The 20,927-nt window shown below is 43.7% G+C and overlaps 1 protein-coding gene across 1 annotated transcript; it reads right to left on the minus strand.

Moving 5' to 3' along the window:
• Positions 1–19,842, minus strand: RFWD3 (ring finger and WD repeat domain 3). The gene is made up of 12 exons (XM_054296407.1): positions 19,463–19,842; positions 17,818–18,065; positions 16,014–16,111; positions 15,728–15,925; positions 13,464–13,555; positions 11,161–11,275; positions 6,336–6,564; positions 4,998–5,148; positions 2,649–2,825; positions 1,820–2,034; positions 1,335–1,552; positions 1–718 (listed from the first exon to the last, which is right to left on the minus strand). The coding sequence occupies exons 1-12, from the start codon at positions 19,840–19,842 to the stop codon at positions 575–577; spliced, it is 2,265 nt and encodes a 754-aa protein (XP_054152382.1). The 3' UTR covers positions 1–574.
• Between the last annotated feature and the right edge of the window lie 1,085 nt (positions 19,843–20,927).

Raw genomic sequence — 20,927 nt, forward strand, 5'->3', positions numbered from 1 at the left:
TTCAAGCCTGTTCTCTCCATGGTCCCAAAACAGGATCCATCCTTGCTTAGGGAATAACTGCCAACTGATCCTAGACCTTCCACAGAACACTGGGAGTGTGCTCCCCATGGCAGTGAACTTGCTTTCACACTGTGTATCAGCAATGCCACAAGATGCCTTTTCACCACCCAGCAATCACAGCAAGCTTCCACAAGAAAGTGCAGTGAGAGTCTCAGGTCTTCAAGCTCCTCTTATTTTATTCATTTGTAGCAGAGATTTCAAAGTCCCTGTGCTGCATCCACAGTGGAAAAAAAAGTGCAAGAACACACTGGAGACACTCCAGGAACTATTGCTGTGCTGAGGCAGCTTGTGGAGTTTGACTAAAAAAATGACAAAAGAAGAAACAAGGGCAGGCCTAAAGAGGAATAGAGAAGAAAGGAATTGCTCTGGGCACCAGCACATCCCAGTTCCTCCCCACTGCCAGGAAGGTGCTGTAATGGATCCTGTCTCCTGTGAGCAGCAAGTGCAGGACTGAACACTTGTGTAGGGTTATCAGCAGCATATTTGAATAGTCTGTGGCAAGTGTAAGGACAGCTCACTGCCATTTATAGATATTCACTGACTTCTCTGTCAGAGTAGCCAAGAGGTGCCTTTGGTTCACTTCCAAGGGGCAGATATCCAGCACAGGCAGGTCAGCTGGCAGCTTCTGCAGCAAGGAACCACTTCCAGCATCCCAGAGCTGTGGGAGGGACAGACAAGGTCAAGGACTGCAGGACTGTCCCCTCCTACCCAGAACAGACCTTCCTCTCTCCAGAAAAGATTTCCTCAATTTACTCATAGGATCCTTTCTCTACTTGCACACCTCACTTGGTCTTTAACAGACTTGCAGCACAATGCCACCCTGACCACCCTCTCTGACCTCACTCCTGAGCTCTCACACAGCCTGTTGTCCATCTTCTGCATTTGGGCTGCTTTTTCAAGCAAAAGGCAACCTTGTCCTCTTCCCATCATCCCTAAAAAGCCTGCATGCTTCTCCTGCAGTGCTTACCACACTAACTATCCCACTGAGTCTGCTACACCACTCACAGGGCCCAGCTGTGCCACTGTGCCCAACCCCATTCCCCTGGGGGACAACAGGGACTCACTGCTCTTTGATGGATGGGGATCCCCAGCCTTGCCTATGACTGGGAGTCCCACCCTATCAGGAATCTGCCTCAGCAGTACAACAGACCAACCAGCACAGGGTAATGTGCATGACAATTCCCACCAAATCACACTGATGCTGTGACTGATAAGGCTTCTCTCCTAAGAACTGCAATAAACCCCTACACTGTACTGAAAGGAACAAGACATACCAGAGCAGAATTGGATGCCTCATCACCAGCACACACAAAGACACTGCCATCATCCTCTGGGCTCTGAAAAATGGCATTTTTGGTCAGCAACTTGCAAGTGGGACCAGCACTGAAAGTCTGAACCGGGTTGGAAGAACACACCACATCTTCTGAGCCCTCTGTCAGTGGGGTGCAAGTCAGTTCCATCATCACACAACGCATACACGGGTTATTTTTACCTGTGGAGTAGAAATAAAAAGGTAACTTTTGAAAACTGTACTCACAGATAGGCTTTATCTGTAGGAATACAAGCAGCATCAGCCTGCAGCTGCCCCCTTTTGCTCATCCCCAGTTTTTCTCAACGTGCAGATGCTCATGGCTCTAGTAAGAGCAGGTGCTGTGTTTCTGCTGTGCCCACAGCACCAAGGCTACTGCTGAGCTCAGCCCAGAGCAGTGAGGAGCAGTGAGGAGCAGTGGTCAGAGGCTGCAGACATCCCAGTACTCACCAGGCCTGTATGTGGCCAGGCAGTGCCGTGTGTTGATCTCGGTCTGGAGGTCGATGCAGCCGCCGGGCTCCAGGGCCAGGTGGTGAGGCCGGTAGGAGTTGCCAGCTCTCTGCTCCCAAAAGCAGGCTCCTTCCAAGGTCCCAGCCAACAGCCCACCATAAGGCAGTGAGGCTGAGGCCATCCTGGGCAGGTAGGACAGTGACACCATGGGGCACCTGGAAGAGTCGGAGCTGTCAGCTGCAGCTCTGCTGGTGCCCTGCTCGCTGCTGCAGAGCTCCAGCTCCCCAAATGCATGGCAAAGAAAGGGCCTAAGCAGGATGGGAGATGGTCCTTCAAGCAAGGAGTGCCAATGGATGTGTCAATATAAGTTAAATCCAGTGTCAATATAAATTAAATCCAGCCTAACTACTGAGCATTATGTTCAGCAGACAGTACAGATCAGATGAGTGCAAACCAGCGTTTGATTCCCAGAGTACAAAGAACAGAAGCATCAGTTTCACATCTCTTTGTAATTTGTCCTTTCAAAATTAAATACTAAATCCAGCTCCAAAACCAATTCAGCTCCTCTGTTTATACTGTACCAGTGGGTCTTTTTCTGACCCTTGTGTGCCTTAAAAGGAGCACAAGTGCTTGGCACCTGCATAAGTCATATATAAACACCATACAACCTTATGAGAGTCTTCTCACATTTGTGCTAAATGTGAATTTTTGAACAAGAGATTCACGTAATGCAATTTAAACTACTGTAATTGTTGTGTGATTTATGGAAGAAGTTGTGTTTAACTTGATGTTTATCAGTTGAGAGGAATGATAAATCTTTCTGCCATACCTTGACTTCTGAGGGACCAGTTCTTGGACATGAGAGTTTGTGTCTCTCAGATCATAAATCATGATAGAGCCATTGACCAATCCAGCATAGACATAATTTGTATCATCAAGGCACCAGCAGCAGCTCCAGACAGGACGGCCAGTATTGTATGTCTGCACCACAGTGTTTGTTGCCAAGCTGCAGAAGAAAAGCAAAGTGATGGCCAGTTGCACAAGTATCTGCTGATGAGAAAACTGCATAATTAAAATAAGCTAATCTAGCTTTTTAAAGTCTTCAGACAAAAGCATCTCTCTTTAGACCGAATTCTCAATTGACTCCTCCTTTACTCCAGACATGAATCTAAAAACCCAAACAGAATAATCCCTTGGATATTGTCAAGTGATTTATAATTCTTCCAGGCCAATGCTTCTTTTTCCAGTTTGATCTTTGGAGACTGGGAGAGGAAATCTCACAGCAGGGTCTCAGCTGCCTTACTGGCAAGAGAAAGCTAAGTTACTTTTCTGGAAACAATTAGAAGCAATGCTGGTGTAGTCCCGTAATACCACATATTCCTGAGATCACAGGGCTCATCTCTTCAGATTACATCTCTCATTAATTATTTCCTCTCTTTTTACACAAGAGGAAGAGTATTTATGCCTCAAAAGAATACAGTTTAAGCAAGACTGAGACAGTGAGTGGCTAAGGACAGTTGAAAGTACATTTACAGTATTAATTATTCCTTCTACAAATCAAGTTTCTAAAGAAGAAGAGAGTCCACAGAGGGGCACAACCCAGAATAGCAGATGAAGCTGGTATCAGATCAGGATGTATTTGCAAAGGGCAGCATTGTCAACAAGCATTTGCACACTGAGAACAGCACAAAAGACTGCACATATCAAAGTAACTCCAGATATCCTTTGTAACACATGTGCTTCTCCCTGGGGAAGGTGATTATGCTCAGCACCCCAGAGAAACAAGTAATTACTCCCAGGTAAGTGTAAGGGGAACAACTACAAAGATCTAACTGGGGAAACAGGGAGTTTGATACCAGAACAGTGACTGGGTCAAAACAACAAGATGAAAAAAAACCCAAAACCAAACAAACTCCCAGTGCTATTTCAAACAACTGCAAGCCAGAGCAGGAGACATAAAAGCATCTTGGATAATTCTTTGGGGAGGATGACTATGAGATTAGTAACTAGAGAAGAAAGATTGCCAAAGAAGGACTATTCTTTCAGAGAGAGACTGAAAAAAGTATGAAGATGCTGCTGAAGCCAACACCTAACTCCAGGACATTCTGGGATCAAGCACAAAAGCAAGAACATCACATGCAGCCAACCAGGCAGTGAGAGGCAGATATAGAAGTGTCTGGCTCCTTGTTGCAGTGCCTGCTAACTCTTCAGATTAAACCATGAAAAGAATTATCAGCCCAATCAGTTAGAAATCTGACACCTTGACTAGAGCATCAGACACAGTTTTGTTTACTTCTAACTAGTCTAGCACACATTTCAACATGGTTACAAGAAAAAAAAACATTCTGTACATTTCTGTTGCAGGATTAAGTTCTGTTCATTGCTTCACTTGTGGGAAAGAATTGAGACTAATTAGTCAAAAACCAGACACTTATCCTGACTAACCCAATAGTGACAGACAGATTGCACAGCAATGTTAATATAACTCAATAAGAATCAATTAGCCAATAAAGTTTTGAAACACTGTAAGATTAAGACTGAAGAGCAGCAGAGCAGCAAGAAAACACACTCATAAATTGTAAATTCTAACAGGAATTAGACTGGACACATTTTTCTCTCAGTCTCTGCATAATTAGTCTCCAACTTGCTGCATTAAGTCTCCACTAGCTCTAGAGAGCCTCTAACACATGCTCAACAATGCTGTTTATGCATTTCATATCCCAGATGAATTCCATGATCTACAAGAAGTTTAAAATCAGTAAAGTCAACATCAGTGCAGGAAAGGAGAAGCCCAGCCTAACCACCCCTTATTTCTGCTTTATGCTGTACAAGTTCTCACATTTCACATTTCCCTGCAGTAAGAAAACCAAGTGGACAGTAAATGTCATGTCTATATGTTATTTATTCTCCATACAGTTGGCTGGCCTGTGCTGAATACTTGCTTTCCATGGAAAAATAATCAGAGAGAAGTAGCTCTATGACACCTCCACCTTAAAGATGCAAAAGCATCAGTAAGTCCTCCCCTCTGTTAGTTCCCACATGCAGGAAGAATATGCAAACCTGATCTTGTCTTTGCAGCATCTTTCAGAGAGCAGAACAGCAAATACTTCAAGACAGAGCAAAATCCAAACCAACCTCCTGGACACAGCCAAACTGTGCAGGGACAGGCAGGGCTCACCTGGTGAGTTTGAGAGTGTTGTCCAGGGCAGCAGAGAGCAGCAAACCATCGGCTCGAGTGCCGAAAGCCAGGCCCCGGATCTGTTTGCTGTGGATGGGGATGTACTGGCTGCTCTTCAGGTTGGCCAAGCTCATCATCTTCACACCACAACCTGCCACAAGAAGGGTAAAGCAGATCATTGAGAAGCAGCATATGCACAGGACTGGCTATTCTATGCCAGAACTACGAGGTCTGTATTGAAGCCTGTGGTGGGATGAACATGCAAGTTATTTGCTCTTCTGGGTAAGAACTGCCACAAATCATTCTTTAATTCAGATGGTAACAAAGCTAAATCCCTAAGGATCCCAGTCAGCAAGGGCAAATTCAGTACCAGTGCTACAATTCTTGTTACAAGGCCTGCTGCTCTTTAGCCAGCTTCTTCAAAGACACTCTTGCACAGATAAGACCACAAAGAGCAGGATTACATGGCTATTTAAGAGAGCAAGCATCACAGCAAAGAATGGGTACAGGTGAACTTAACCTGTGTGCTACAAGAGTCACCACAAAGCCTCCATTCAGAGATTCAGTCCTGGCTACAAATGCCAGAAAAATGAGACCAGTTAAATGCAGAAAAGCACTTTGTTATGCCTAGATAAGGCACATTAACCTCAAACCCATTAACCAAATAGAGTAACCCTCATCAGTCAGAAAGCATTTGGCAAATAAGGGCTCTCAGACTCCTAATGCCACATGCATTGCACTGAAACAGCCACTGGCACTGGTCCAGATGTCAGGGCACTGGCCCCTGGACATAACAGTGAGACAAAATCAGGGCTGCCTGTGACTTCTTGGCTTCCTATTTCCTCATTAGGGAACAGCATTCAGGCATTCAGATTAAAAGGAGTTTGCTTTTGGTTGGGGGTTTTTTTGTTTGTTTTTTTTTTTTTTTTAAGAGTACTGACAAATTAGCTGCATGTGCATCAATCCACCTACACTTTGGGAAGCACTGTTTCTCACTTAACCACTGGAAGCTTCTCTGCAGGCCCCTTCTCCTTTCAGAAGGTGCACCTTTGCAAGGATTACAGGACACATCTTTTACCTTCCTGTGGATGTGGCATTCCAGCAGGAGAGCTGCAGACCCTCTGCTAGGACTCTGCCATAGAAGTGCCAGTGAAACAAGCTCCTTGGCTAGGCAGAGGCTACCAATGCAGGGGCCAGATGAAGTATGGGGAGCCTTACAAGTATTCTCAGTCTACAGGGCACATGCAAAGACCAAGCAGAAAAGCAGGGAGCAGGAACAAAGCAGAAATGACATTAACTTGTACTTCTGAACCTCCAAATGTTGGCTTGCTCAATTACCAGGAATAAAAGTAGACTGTGGAGAAGGCTGTGACACCACGAGACAGCCCAGTGAGTCACAGTATGCCATCACTCTGCAGTTGCCAGCCTGAGACACCAAGAGCACCTTTTCCAAGTGGTATTTGCGTGGGCTTTGGCTGGAGGGGAGGCTGCCTGTGAGGCAGGGCCGGGAGCTGCCGGGCTGCTGAGAAGTGCTCATGTTGTACTGGGCCACCAGAGCCTTCAGCTCCTGCAAAGAAAGGACCCAAAGAGCTTTAATGCATCACCAGCAGTGTCACCTTCTGCTTCAGGTGTTCCAACTGTACTTGTTCTCAGATCAAAAAGGGAAATAAATATAGTCCCATTTCCATGCTATTCCTGAAGTACTATATTTCTAAGTTCGTGGCCTATGACAGTGAGCAACAGAAGCATTCATATGCTGTGAAAATACTGGCAAAATATATTCAAAGTCTGTTATTGTATATATTACACCCTGTGAAAGAGAAGACTCTTGGGCAACACATAAAAGCCAGTAACAACTATTACCAGATCAATGCTGCTTAGAAGTGAATGAACTGCCAAGTATTATGAGCCCCTAAACCACAAGAGAAAGTCAATTAAAACCATTTTCCAGAATTTCCAGAATACCCCATAAAAAATAAAAGCCCGAGATTCAACACAAAGGGTGTTGCAGGAAACAAGTCAGTCTATTTAATGGCAATGACCCTGTTCTTGTAAACCCTGTGCAGCAAATTCCAGGAACAACACAACTCTCAAGAGCTCCAGCTCTGTCTTCTACCACCTCCTCCCTTCTTTTCCTCCACCTCAACTGATGAATGCTCAAGAATATCCAGCAAAGGCATGGCCAAGAACAACTTCTGTGAAGAACAAGGTATTCCTTGAATTCTTTTTTCTGCTGAGATCATCAGGGGTGAGGTGGGAATCAAGGTGGCATCAGCATATTGTGAGTCAACTAGAAGTGCCCCTTCCCAAAAAATATTTTGACCATCATGTAATCCAAGGTCAAAACCAGAGAACAGAGAATCTCAGGGATATTTAAGAGGGATGGCAAACTGAAGGAAAATTGCTACCTGCTTTCTGTTGTCTGAGCAATGCAGGTTCTGCTTCAAACACTATGTAATCTTTAAACAATTAAGGGTCACAAGAATGCTATTATGAATATATCAGTAATTGCAAGTCAGCCTCAATAGTGAACCAGCCACCACCACTTAAGCTGCATTGAAGCAAAGGCAGCAATTTTCAAAAAGGCAAGATCAAAGTTCAAATTCTACATTAATAGTTATCAAGACCTATAACTTTTGGAAGCTGCTCAAGAGGAGAGCAGTTCTGATACTTTACAGAGGTCTGATCTCTTTGGCATCAAGCACATTGCAAACGTTCCAAGAGAATACAAAAATGTAAGGAGAAAAAAAAGGAAGCTGGAGACTCCTGATCATCCTTTTAGAGCAAGAAAAGACAAAACAACCCGGGCAAGAAGAAGGGGTGTGAGGGTTGTCAGGATGCTTATGATGAAAGCTGTAGCTTCAGGCTTAGAGTAAGCAAACAGTTAAAACACAGGTAACTTAGAACAAAGTAACTTTTAATAAAAAATTTAATAAACTCAATATTTCTAAAAGGTGAGGGGGGGAGACCACAACCACTGGGGATCAGAAGAGATTAAAATGATCTGTTGCTCTGAGGACCTTACAAAAATCTCCTTGTCACCTGCACTCAACATTCAACTTTCACACAAGTTATTAAAAAGGAAACCAGGCAATTAAAATTACAAGGATTATTAGTACAATGTTTACATTTAAACACAATGGCCAAACCCAGCAGAACCAGGAACTCTTACTGGAGGCACATTAGCAAGGTGATTAAAAATGTTCTGCTGCAGACAAATTCCACTAATTGTGCTCAAAAGAACATTCTGTTCATTATGCAAGAGCCCATACTTCCCTTTAAGATGCTTTGCAGAGTTTTCCTGATGCCTGGTGTCAGCTAATGGCCTTGAGAGCAGGCTCCTCTCTCTGCACATGCTATGACTGTCTCTAGATTTCAGCTCACCTTTGCAGTGATGACTCAACACAGTCACACCAGGGGGAAAGAATGGGCTATAGAGCAAGAGTCTTCCTCAGGAGCATACAGGAGAAGGAGAAGCAGAAGAGCACAATGAATAGGAAAGGAAAACCACCAGCTACAATAAATTCAGAACAGTTTTGAGTTATTAGGTTACAGCCCCAATAGCTGATATGAAGCTTTCAAGACAAAGGCAGGTATCAATGACTGTCATTCTCTGTTTCCCACAGAGCTCTCAGAGAAGCCACAGCAGGCACTGCACAGCCCCAGCCCTGCCTTTAACAGAGAGGACAGGACAACCTCAAGCTGTGGTGCAGCACTGTGGACACTCCACCTTCCACCTTGGGGTTTGGGTTCAAACTCAGTCTAAAGGATGTGGAGCATTTCTAACTGGTTTCACTATAAACAGCAATGAAACACCAGCTTCCACTTCCCCAGGCATCAGTTGGAGGTAACAACAGATGACAAAGATGAACAATTTTTATTCAATAAAACAATTTGCCTATTTTTTTTCCTAGAGATATTGAATACATGAATTTTTATTGATATTTTGCCATTCAATTTTTTTGAATGCTCTGAAAATTCTATTTTAAAAAACCGTTTCCATTACATCAAGAAACATAAATTGATCTCTGCAAGGGTCACAATTATATCTGCTTTTTTCTCCACAGCAACATGCAGTCTCCTGTAATTTCCCTGCCAGTCCTCCTTTTCCTGCTCCATACCCAAACAGAGCTACTGCTTCCCAAGTGCAAAAATCAGATCTCCTACCCCAGCTGATCAGTGATATTAATACTAGAAGGCAGAGAGAGCTTATTTATCATTAGCTACTTTTACTGAAAATGGTGGCAGATTCAGGAGGAGTACTGCAGTAGCTCACATTTAATTCCCAAATTCTTTCTGCTCCCAAAGGAATAACATTAGGTAAAAGTAAGGTGTCAGCAGCATTGGCTCCAAAACACAAGCCTGAATCTCTGTGTGGTGGCCAGGACACAGCTCAGCACAGTCCCCACTCCTGAGGGCTTTCTTCCAGAGTTCTCCTCATCTTCGAGTTCATTTCCTCATGTATTTTCATATAGCTAAAGACTTAAAAACCATCAATTTCCTAGTCTCAATAACATTACATACTTCAATAACAAAGTACAATGAACAAGACTCTTAATGGGTAAGAGCACAGAAAAATGCATACAAACCTAAAAAAAGATCATAGCTAGAGCCATGACTGCTGCTGGGCACAGCTCAAGTGCATTAGCAACAAAAACCCCTGAGCAGCCCAACCCTACACTGCAATCACCCAAGCAGGGCTGGGCTAGAAACTCCCAGTCTAAATACCTCTGTGCAAGTAGTCACTTTATTCTATGACTTCTCATAAAACAAGGAGCTCATTAGGCATCTGCTCAAAATGCAATCAAAGAAGTTAAAGATTTTTGTGGACTTCCTTCCCAGTATATTGTTTACTTCCAGTTTATTCACGGTATAAACAAGCACCTTAAAATTGCTTCCAGCATTTGGATTAACCACTACAGTACAATGATGAATGCAGTAATAAATACTGAAACAGAGCTTAAAGAACACAGGGTACTTCATCTTTATAACATGTGACTTCAATTCAGTTAGACTGGATACTCCATCATTTAAGACCACGTGAATTGCAGGAAAACATTATGGACCTGCAATATTATCTTATTTGCATTTTTTTAAGCCAAAGTTTGAAGTGGACTAGATTTTTATTAGTGATGATGAGCATATGGCTTCATGCAGCAATGTAGAGAATTTATAAAGCCTTATCTTATGTCACACAGGAAGACTTCAGCAAAGAGGATGTTGTTTAATGTACAGATATGAATAGCCAAGGCTATAAAAAAAATTCCAGGAATAAAGAAAAGCCTAAAAATAAGCAGGCTGCTAGAAAGTGAGAGGATATCATCTGCCTCATTCAACAAAAGGTAGCAAACTGGCAATGAAACAGACTCTTGGAAAACCTAGCACTGGTGGAATACACCAGCTAATTCACAGTTTGAAGCACTGGCAGAGTCCATAATTTATAGGAATCCTGAAAAAGCAGCTAGGATGGGTTACAAAATATCTCAGTGTTGCATAAGCCAGAAGGAAGCAGTCATTCAACAACCCATAATTTACAGTCAGTAATTTGTGCCCTAAGAGGTGCCTCTCAGCAGCTGCTCAGGCCATGTACAGCCTCCCCTATTTGACAGGCCAGGTCCCAGGGCACCAGAAGGTGTTACATTGAAATGTTGACTAACCTTCAAAAAACCCCAAAGCCCTTGGGTATTTTTGTTTTCTTTTGATTTTGCAAGTAGCCATGCCTCTTCACAAACTGCTTCTCAAAGACTCTTGACTAACTAGTGATAACAGATTGCACTGCAGGTTTACTACTGAGATTTCCAAAGCTTATTTTGATGCAACTACACAAAAGACAAGAAGACTAAGTCTGGTTCTTTATTACCATGCCTCCCCAGGCACCACAAAACCTGAGGGGGAACCTGCAACATCAGCAGCCAAACAACTCTAGTGCTGTGCTGCAAGTTCAATTAAGTCTTAAAAGCACAAGAAAAAGTCAGAGTTTTTGTAGCACCCATGAATATTCCAGCCCAGGATGTCTTTACCAGCTTGGGATGATTCACCAATTGAGTTTACTAAATCTCGATGATTACTAAAACAGAAATCCTGTCTTCTCACCTCTAAGGGAAGATGGAAAAGGCAGGCTGGAGAGGAAGAAACACTCAGTGTATTTGTATTTGAGACTCACCTGAACCTGCTTGCGGAGTTTGCTGCATTCATCTGTGAGCACCTGGAGCTGCAGACGGCTCTGGGCAGATTCCAGCTCCGCCTGCCTCCGCAGCATTTGCTCCTTTTCTAAAGAGCTGCAGGAAGGAGAGGAAAGCAAGCCTTAGGCCTAGGTATTATCTTGGATACTTTTCTGAGGTGTCAGCTCCTGCCCTCTGACTTTATCCCACCATAAGTCCTGTTCAGGCAAATCCACAGTCACAGAAAACCTGGTACTGCACTAACCCAACACATTCACCTTGAGATATTCAGTTATGCAATTGTTCTGAATGACTCACTCCAAGTATTGTTCCAACAGCCTTTCTCCTCATCCTCTCCAACTAATTTACCAGAGGAGAATGAAAGAGAAATCAATTTTCTTTCCCCTACAGAAACACTAAAGCAAATCCTATACAATCATGTCCATGTAATACACTGTGTCAGTGACACAGCACATCACAGCATAACTACATAACAACAAGATCTTCAAGCTTGTCTCTACTATCAGTAGCTAATCTTGTATTTTAGGAAAATATATCTGTACCAGAAAAAATGATACAGATAAATTCTCTGTGAATGTCCATAGAGAAGAACAGAAGAACCACTTACTACCTCATCCTGAGCCCAAAAGTGCATGCACACCATTTAGCAGCAGCATTTTGGTTAGGTTACTTGAATTTATTTCTCTTTCATACAGGCTTACATGAAGGAATAGCTAAAGTGGGGAAAGACACACCAACACTCCTTAAAATTAGCTGTACACTTGGTCCATGTTGCCCACTGCATTCTGTACGTCAAAAGCTGCAATATTCCAGTTATTTCTGTCATTCATGCGCAGGGAGCTCTAGCTTGCCTAAGTATTTTGCAAATGCACAGATGTAGTCTTGCATGTTCCAAAGCACAGAATTCTGTCATTTCCTTAGAGGTTCCAAAGCATAGAATTCTGTCATTTCCTTACAGCTTTTTCATATGATTTTTTTCCCCTGCAGAAGAAACAGGTGAAATGCCTATTAAACAATCACAATCACATTCTTTATGTCAGTACCCAAAGCCTGAAGGCTGGTGGGTTTTTTGAATGTGACAAACAAACCCCATGATCTTATAGCTAATTTAAGATTATGTGCAAACAAGACTAATGCATGCACACACACATCTCTGCTCCACTCGTGGCTGTGTGCCAGAAGGCAGCCACTGCCAGCAGCTCCATGGACCCACAGGCAGTCACTGCTCCCTGCCTTACAACAAAAACAGGAGGCAGAGAAGGGGCAGGGCATGTGGGGAATGGCTGCAGTGAGGTTCTGAGACACAAATAGAAGTAAGGCAACTTCCCGTTCATGAGAGATAACAAGATTTACACACCCAACTGTCTTCCCTGCTTTTGAAAAAAATAATATATATAATTTATTTTTCTGTGTTAATGCAGTGAAAGAAGCATCACCCTTCTAAAGGTACACTTCAAACACCATCAGGCTGTGGCAATCTAGAGAGAAGAGAGATTCTTCCCTTCCTGACTGTTACTCCTCAGTCATTTCTGATCTGTAATTACCAGGATAGTGAGGCTGAGGCTTCTGTTGAAAGACTGCCTTGAAAGAACAGTGGCATAGTTATAGTCAAGTGAAGAAACCCCAATTAAATTCTATTCAACACAAGACTTAGAAGAACTCAGGTATCTGCAGCATTTTTATTTCAGAATTGTATCTGTGACAGCATTTTACTGAAAAGAAATGAATCCCCATTTTCATACCTGCTTTTCCCTTTTTCAATACAAAGTCTACATTTAAGTTGGAAAGGGAAGTGGGAGTCATAGTAATGCTTGCTGACCTTTTGCAAGTAAAGCTACATGAAGAGTTTGACAAAGCAAGATGGAAAGTGATTCATATGAGGTATTACTCTGTTTAATGCATACAGAAAAGGTGGCAGAAAAGGTCAGCTATTCACCCTCCCTGCATTCCTAACCATGCCTTGCTTTTCCCATCTAATGATGAATTAGCAATATACAGCTTTTTGGCATCAACTTTGCATGTCCTCCCATGATAACATTTCAGGATATAGCACAAGACACCTTTTGCTGTTTCAGGGCCACAAAATGCAAACTCAAGAATTCTGTTCCAAAAGAAAATTAAGACGTGCAATGCAGCAAGGCCCTGGCTCTTTAAGCTAGCTACACTCCTGGAAAAAACCCCAAGGGAATGCACAAATTGCTTCAGACCATGCAGGAAATGAAAGCATGGAGCAGCAGGACAGGGCAGCTGTCAGTGCAGGTACCTTCAGGTGCAGACTCCGTACCTTCTCATGCGCTCCTGCTCGCTGGTGTCCAGCGCCTTCAGCGTGCGCGCGTACAGCACCACGATGTCAGAGCGCTTGGCCTTCTTGTTGCACTGAAATCAAACACAAACTCAGGTCACCTACAGGAATTTAACCATCCAAACTATGCATCCCTATGAGTCCCTAGGTATGGTTTTATTTAGCTCTGAAAGGAGGGGCTTTCTGCTGGAAAACAACGCCACAAACACAGGGATGTTTGCAATGTGCTCCCTCATACAGACACCAAAGCTCTAAAGTTGCATGTCCTGCTGCACCTTTAATAATCCATCTCCTTGCCTCCCACTAAATGCATTCTGCTCATGCACCAGCAATGCAGCTCAGTCAGGTAAGTTCGAGGGACAAAAAATCCCAAATCAGACAAAGAAGTGAAAACAAAAAGATCTAGAACAATACACAGCCCAATCTCAGGTCTGAAAACACCAGGACTTGATGCTTGGCCAACAGACAAGGATTTAGGAACCCCTGAGCTTATTCCCAACTCTTGTTTCTGTACTATATTCCTTTAACCACATTGTACAGGCCCAAATCCATAAAAGTGTTCCAGTGTTGCATGAAACACTGACATCTCACTGACTTCAGTGACACACAGGGAGTCAGAGCAATCATTTAGTACATTATATTCACCTTAAAAAGAAGGCAAGTTAGAACTTGCAGACACCATTATTTCTTCATAATTTCCTCAATCATTCTTCATAATTTTGCAAAATAAGTTTGTTTTGCAAATATTCTTTGTTGGTAAGAAAAGAGGCAGGTGAATACTCAGATGGAGTAACCTCAGCTAAACATTAAATTTCTGTGTATGCCTCAAATGCAGACCTGTCTATTACTTAGCAGCACAAAGTTATCACAAGCAAGTGTCTCAGAGCAGAAAACCTCCCTCCCTTTGTAAAAACTGCAGTAAATGGCCAAGACAGTTTTCCTGGCAGCCAGCAGCTGCCACTGGCAGGATCAGGAATGCTGCAATTTCACAGCAACTCACACTCAAGCCATTTAGTACACAGACCATGCACAGCAGCTCTGGGCCAACCAGAGAATGCACAGTTGCAAAGGAGGGGGACTGAAAATGAAGGAAAGATGATTTAGCTTCAAGGTTTTCTCCAGAGCAAGTTCTCCCAGGAACTTTTTAGTCTTTATATCATTGGAAGAGAAAGAGGGAGCAAACAACCCTTGAGATGTTAGTGTTTGAGAAGAAAGCAGTCACAAAATTCCAAAGAGTAAATAGGCAGGCAGGTCTCAGAATTCTGTCTGGACCTGAACTGGGGGAGGAAAAGCTTACACAGAATTGACAGAGGTAAGAAAAATCAACTTTGGGCCTTTGCTATGTCAACAGGGATTCTTTAGGTTTAGTCACAGCACACATCAACAGGAAGTTTCTTGTTGAGAGGAGGGAATCCTGCAAAGTCAAGCAAGAATACAGAAACTCTCAAAATGACAAAGCCAAAGGAACCCTGGGCTTCCAGCCACCGACTCAGAAAGTGCCAGAACTGAATCCTATTTACAAGGTACTCATTGACCTATTTTTTGTCAACATTCCTTCATGGAAAAAAGGAGTAAGGAATGGAAACACATCACATAGAAGTGCAGACCTCATCGAAGGAGATCAGTATTAACCACGGAAAGAAACCCTTCAAAAGGTGATTTACCACTTGCAAAGGGACATTGGAAGATGTAACCTGGTTCTCAGTTTGCTCTCTGCCAGCTTCCTCAACAACCTGGTCCTCTTAAAGGCTGCAAAAGCAGACACAGCTCAAAATAGAAGATTCATCAACTGAAAACCGAATTTGATGATCTTTAGGGTCCTTTCCAACCCTAACAATTCTGTGGTTCCAAAACAGTTCTCAGACACATTTGCTGTCCAATAACACAGCCATTATGCTTAGTTAATTGTGTCAAGGAATCCATCTGCCATTTCTATTCCAGGTGGTTCTCTCCAGGATCAGACTGGGGCATTAAACCATTTCCAAGTTTAGCACTTGAACTCTCAAACCTTTACATCTGCTACTCACAAATGCTCTAGTTCAGGGAGAAGTCATAACCCATCCTTTAAAGTACTGCTAGTTGTTACTGTCCTAATAACATCAAAGAAATGGTGGGGTTTGTTACTTCTGACAGCGGCTTCATGCAGCAGCCAGCTGTGACACTCACAGTGACCACATCTGAGGCACAAGGTAGGCACACATAATAAGTGCTTTAAGTACTTTCCAGTGCACATAACAGCCATGTACCTGAGGGCACTTCCCTGCCTGTCCCTTGAGCCACCTCTCAATGCAGGTGTAGCCAAAGAGGTGCCCACAGCGCAGCGCAGACAGACGGTGCTCCCCAGCATTGGTCCACTGCTCAAAGCAGATGGCACAGGTATCTCCTTCCTCCTCATCCAGAGGTGCAACAGGAACTGATGCCTCCAGTTTCTTTAGTGGAGTTGTCTAGGATTAAAAATACAACACAACTGTTTCAGGAAATGCAGCATTTATCATGTATAATCTGTCTCCAAAAGCATTTAGTTCACCTTACTTGCTTTTGCTGGACTTCAGGTTCATCTTCATGACTTTCATGTACTGCAGAAGCTTGAGACAAAGCTTGAGGTGGCTCTGCTTGGACCTGACTGGAAACTAAAGAAAGCATTGTTCAAATAACCTGATTCGTAATGGGGTGAAAAGGAGTTTTCCTGCTTTGATCCGAAATCATCAGGGCACAGGTTAAGTAGTGACACAGCACAGGTTACTTACAAAGTTTCAGATCAGTGCCCTGGACACATTCTGTGTGTAAGGCCTTCTATATATGAACAGCAGTGCTGAAAAAATTTATGTTTTCTTTTATGAAAAGCAACAGAATTTCAGTGTAAAAGGAGAGGTCTTTCCAGGACAGGAATTGTTATCAGAATTTTCTGACCTGCACAAAACAGACCTGGTCTATAATTAGGCTGATGTAAGATTATATTCCTTCATCATTATGCCCTGAGAAAGACAGACACCAATATCAGAAGTTGCTTTGCCAAGGGATCTAAGCATGCATATTTCATGTGCCAAGAAAGCATTTCCCGTATGCTGCCTGTCCATCCACTCTGACTTCAGCACTTTTCCAGCTGGTAATTGTCTGAGCTACCAAATCTGCTGCTATTCTCCCCATGTTTTTGTGGTGGGCCTCTGTCAGCCCATCTGTTGAGGCATGGGCACACGGAATTGCTGTGTGGAGATCACCACCACTAGCACAGTAAAAAAGGAGCAGAAATCACTGCCTCTCCCCTCTAGCTCCTGACAAACACGAGTTATTAATCACATTTAGTAATCAAGGCAGATATTCTCCATCCAGTGGAAGCATTACCTAACCCTGGCTAATGTCAATAAAGTTTTCAGCCTCTGTGATTCTGGGCTGTAAGAGGAGCCACTGGCTTATATAAGCAAAAGGGAATTCCAGAAAATCCAGCAGAGAGCATATGTTCACACAATAATATACAGCACTCAACAGCTTGAGCTCCTGTCTAGTGTAAAACTAGCCCAGAGCAAGCAGAATGGATCTGTTCAAAAGATATCTCATAGATGTACCCTTTTAAAAAAGGTAATGAGGTGGGCTGGCCAATCAAAACCAAAACTGAGGGCAGAGAGTCAATCATTAGGACATTCCTCAGAGACTGAAGTAAAAAGATATCCTTGCTTGTGTATTCTCTGGGCATCAATAACCTTGATGTTAACTATTTGTCACTCTTACATAAACTGTGCATGTTAATCACAAAAAATGTCACTGAAGTGTGTGTCAGCCTGTGAACACGAGTTTAGATAATAAATTGTGAGACAGAAAGAAATGAGGAAAGAAAAACCAAAAAGCACCTCCATCTCCTCAGCTAAGTGTCACACAGGAATGAAAAATCAACTGAAGCACACTGAAATGTCAGATAATTAAAAAATACTGAATCAGATCCTTCTCTGAAAGGATCATCATCTTGCTCATGTCCAAGCTGTGACCTGATGTCTTCAACAGCACTCCTTAATAATACATGGGAGTGGAAGCATGGCAAGCAATAATCTCTAAATTTAAATTACAAATAATCCTGGAAACTTTCAGAATAAATAGCAGTCTGCAAACACAAAAAGATTGTATTTAACACTATGGTAGCAATCACCCATTGCTGCTGCTGCTGCTGCTCTCAGGAGCTGCTTGCCAGGAAGCCGTGTGGCAGCAGCCTGCTCCTGTCAGCTGTGGGCACAAAATCTCTGAGCACCGTCTGTTGAGAGGCTGGAGAGGATTTCCCTGTTGAGTTTTCAAACAGCAAGAGAAGTGTCTGAAATCAGGCTCTACACAGCTCCAATACAGCACAAACCTCCTGAGCTCGCTGCTGGAGGAGTCTCCTGGGCTGATGGTAACAATGGTGCTGCTGCCTCCTCCACTGCTTCCTCCTCTTCCTCCTCCTCCTCAGAAGTGCTGCTGTCAGAGTCACTCACTTCTATTGTCTCGGCTGGGTGCTGTGCCTGGGTGTCCCTCGCAATAGGGGGGAACTCTGGGTGTGGAACTGCTCCTGCAGGTGGCTCTTGGGTCCTACTGAGTTGAAAGTAATGGTCCAATGCTGCCCTGAATCCAGAAATCAAGAAACAAAAGCCACAGTCATTTCAGGTAAGCTAAAGGTTCACCATGTTTCCCCCTGAATGTTTGCAGGAAAGTTCCCAGGCTTTGACTGCAGCAGGAAAGTGTCACTGTTATCAAGTCAGGTCTTCTCTGGTAGGGGGGCAATCACACAGGATAGACCACGTTGTGAACAGTCAGCAGGATCAGCAACAATCCACATTGCTCAGTTCAAAGAAAATCTTCTCATTACAACAATTATATTGCCTTCTTTTGGGGCGAAGGGGATTGTGGGGTTGGAGAGGAGAAAAACAGAAAGTATCATTCACTAATAAGCCTAAGGAAACTCCTAATCTGTCTCTCCAGCCCTAACTCAGCCCTGGTTCCTGGAGGAACTGGTACTGGGAAACACAACTTGGATCAGAGCCTCATTCCACTGACTACTTTGTGTTTAGTCTTTCTACTTTCCCTCTGCTCTTCTACTGGAACTTCACCCCTGGATAGAAATATCCTCCCCTCTCCCCCCATCAGCTCAGCTATCCTCTCAATTATCCTTCAGATTCAAAGGAGTTTCTCAGGTTGCCTTCCAGCCCTCACAACTACAGTGACCTTCAAAGGCAATCTGAGGGCAAACAATACAGTTGTGTTTAATCAACTAGGAGGAGAGGAGCTTTTGGTCTTGCTGAATTTAAAAGCAATGCTTTCGTTAATTATAATTTCACCCTTGACATGTACAAAAGATAGAATGATGAGAGAAAAACAAATATACTAGAAATTTGGATTTCTTTCTGGCTGCAGAGCATCCCCACTCATCCCCCTTTGATCCCATCCAAATGGTATTAAATAGAGAGGGGTTTTTATTTTGTGTGAAAGGAAAAAAAAGCCAAAAACCAAAACTAAAACAAAACAAAAAAGCTCTACAGAAAAATATCAGTTTGTGTGTTTGTGAAAGTTTCTGCAGCAACCATCACCAGCAAATGTAATCAGGCAGAGCCCAAATCAAAGGTGAAATGCAAACCAGAGCACAAGCTCCACTGAGCTAAATGCTGGCTGGAACTGCTGAGGATCAGTACTGCTGCAGGAATCATGGACAGGAATCTGGCTGTGGAGAGGGAACAGCAGCAGCACAAGCTCTGCAAGCAAAATTCAAAATGTAGAAGGGCTCAGAGGTCAACATTGTGACCATGTTGGCACCTGCCAACATATGAAACAGAGGGATTCACTTAGCAAGGGCAAAGAACCCGCCAGAAGAGACCAAAAGTCGCTGTGCTATTACTGAATTTAAAAGGTGAGGTACCCTGGCTTTGGCCCTAGCCACACACCTGGGCCGGGCTCTGTAAGAGAAGAAGCAAGGAAGTTTTGAATTGATGCTGGGCAGCTCAGACCCGATTTCATTTCTGCCTTACCTGGCACCGATTGTCCTCTGGGAGCCGCCGAGCCTCTGCTGCCTGCGAGCTCTCCTGGCCGGGGGGCGCTGTGTGAGCTGCAGCACAGGCAGGGGCTGGGGCTGCTCCAAGGGCCCCTGCAGCCTCTGCTGCCCACCGGGGGCCAGAGCAGGGCCCGCCTGCAGCTCCGGCTCGGCAGCTGCTTCCCCCGCACCAGAACCGGCTGAGACAACAGCACCGCCGGCAGGGAGGGCTGCGGCGCTGCCTCCTCCCTCCCCGAGCACAGCGATGCGGGAGGAGAGCGCTGGGTGACCGGAGGGCTCCGGGCCAAGCGTCTGCAGGGTCCCCACCGAGTAACCGGCCACTGGGTGGAGATCAACTTCCATCTCCTCTTGAGCCATTTCTGCAAGGAGTTGAAGAAAACTCGTATTTACTTACAAGTGTACTCTACTGATGGTAGCAAGAACCAGGTACTGTACTCAGTGACTAAAAATGCTTTTAGAATTCAGAGTCAAGAGAAAATTTGTCCTTTGCAGCAGAGCTAAATCACAAGTTAATACTCATATGTGAGCTGGGAGCACCCTCCCAGAGTCCTGGGCTCAAAGTCTTTGGCTCGACAGCACCTAGCACCAAAGGCACATTGCAAAATCAACGTAAATAAGCACTTGGATGAGTATGTAAAGTTAATGTTTTCTTGCTGCCATCATTTACTTGCCAAGTTAATTCACGTGGATCTTGAAGAACAGTTGGAAACATCTGAGACTCTCCCAGGTGAGCAGCACCCACAGACACAGCCAGGAACAAGCTCTATGACTCAGTCCTCTGCTGCACTGCTCTCTTGACTGACATCCAAGTTTCTCCAGATAAAATTGCCTTATTGTAACAGAGCACTGTGACCCTTACCCACAGTTACTGAACAGCCCTTCAGGTATTTACCAACACCAGGCAAAACCAGAAAGGGCCTGACAGCAGAGCACATGACTGACACATTACTGGTACCAAGTTATCTGCAGCATCAGCATTTGTGAATCCATATTCAGCCCAAGACTGAATAAACATGAAATCTGCAGTAAAACTGCAAATATACTAAGGGTGGCTGCCCTTCTACATCTTTAGCATATGGATTTCATTCCATTGGCATATGGATTTCAGGTTACCTCCAGAACAGGAGTACTACCTTAGGGTTTGAAGAAAAACAGAGTGCATTTTGTGCATTATTAATTCTCATGCTGCTGTCAGCCACCAAATTAAGAGCACTTTGGTCACACTGCTCTTACAACACAAAAAAGTTCAAGATTATCTCATTAATTGAATGAACAGATTCATCAAAAACTCAAAAGTCCTTTATTGGAAGAGGTGTGTAAATTAAATTCTGCAAGCTGCTGGAAATCATTCACATTCTCCAAGAAGTACTTAAGCAATCATAAACTTGAAAAGCCTTGGGAATTGCAGACTTAAGCAATATTCAGAAGCTTAAAGCACAAAC

This window comes from Melozone crissalis, unplaced genomic scaffold, assembly GCF_028551555.1.
Source record: "Melozone crissalis strain CALT ecotype California unplaced genomic scaffold, PUWL_Pcris_2 ptg000007l_1, whole genome shotgun sequence".
NCBI lineage: Eukaryota > Metazoa > Chordata > Aves > Passeriformes > Passerellidae > Melozone > Melozone crissalis.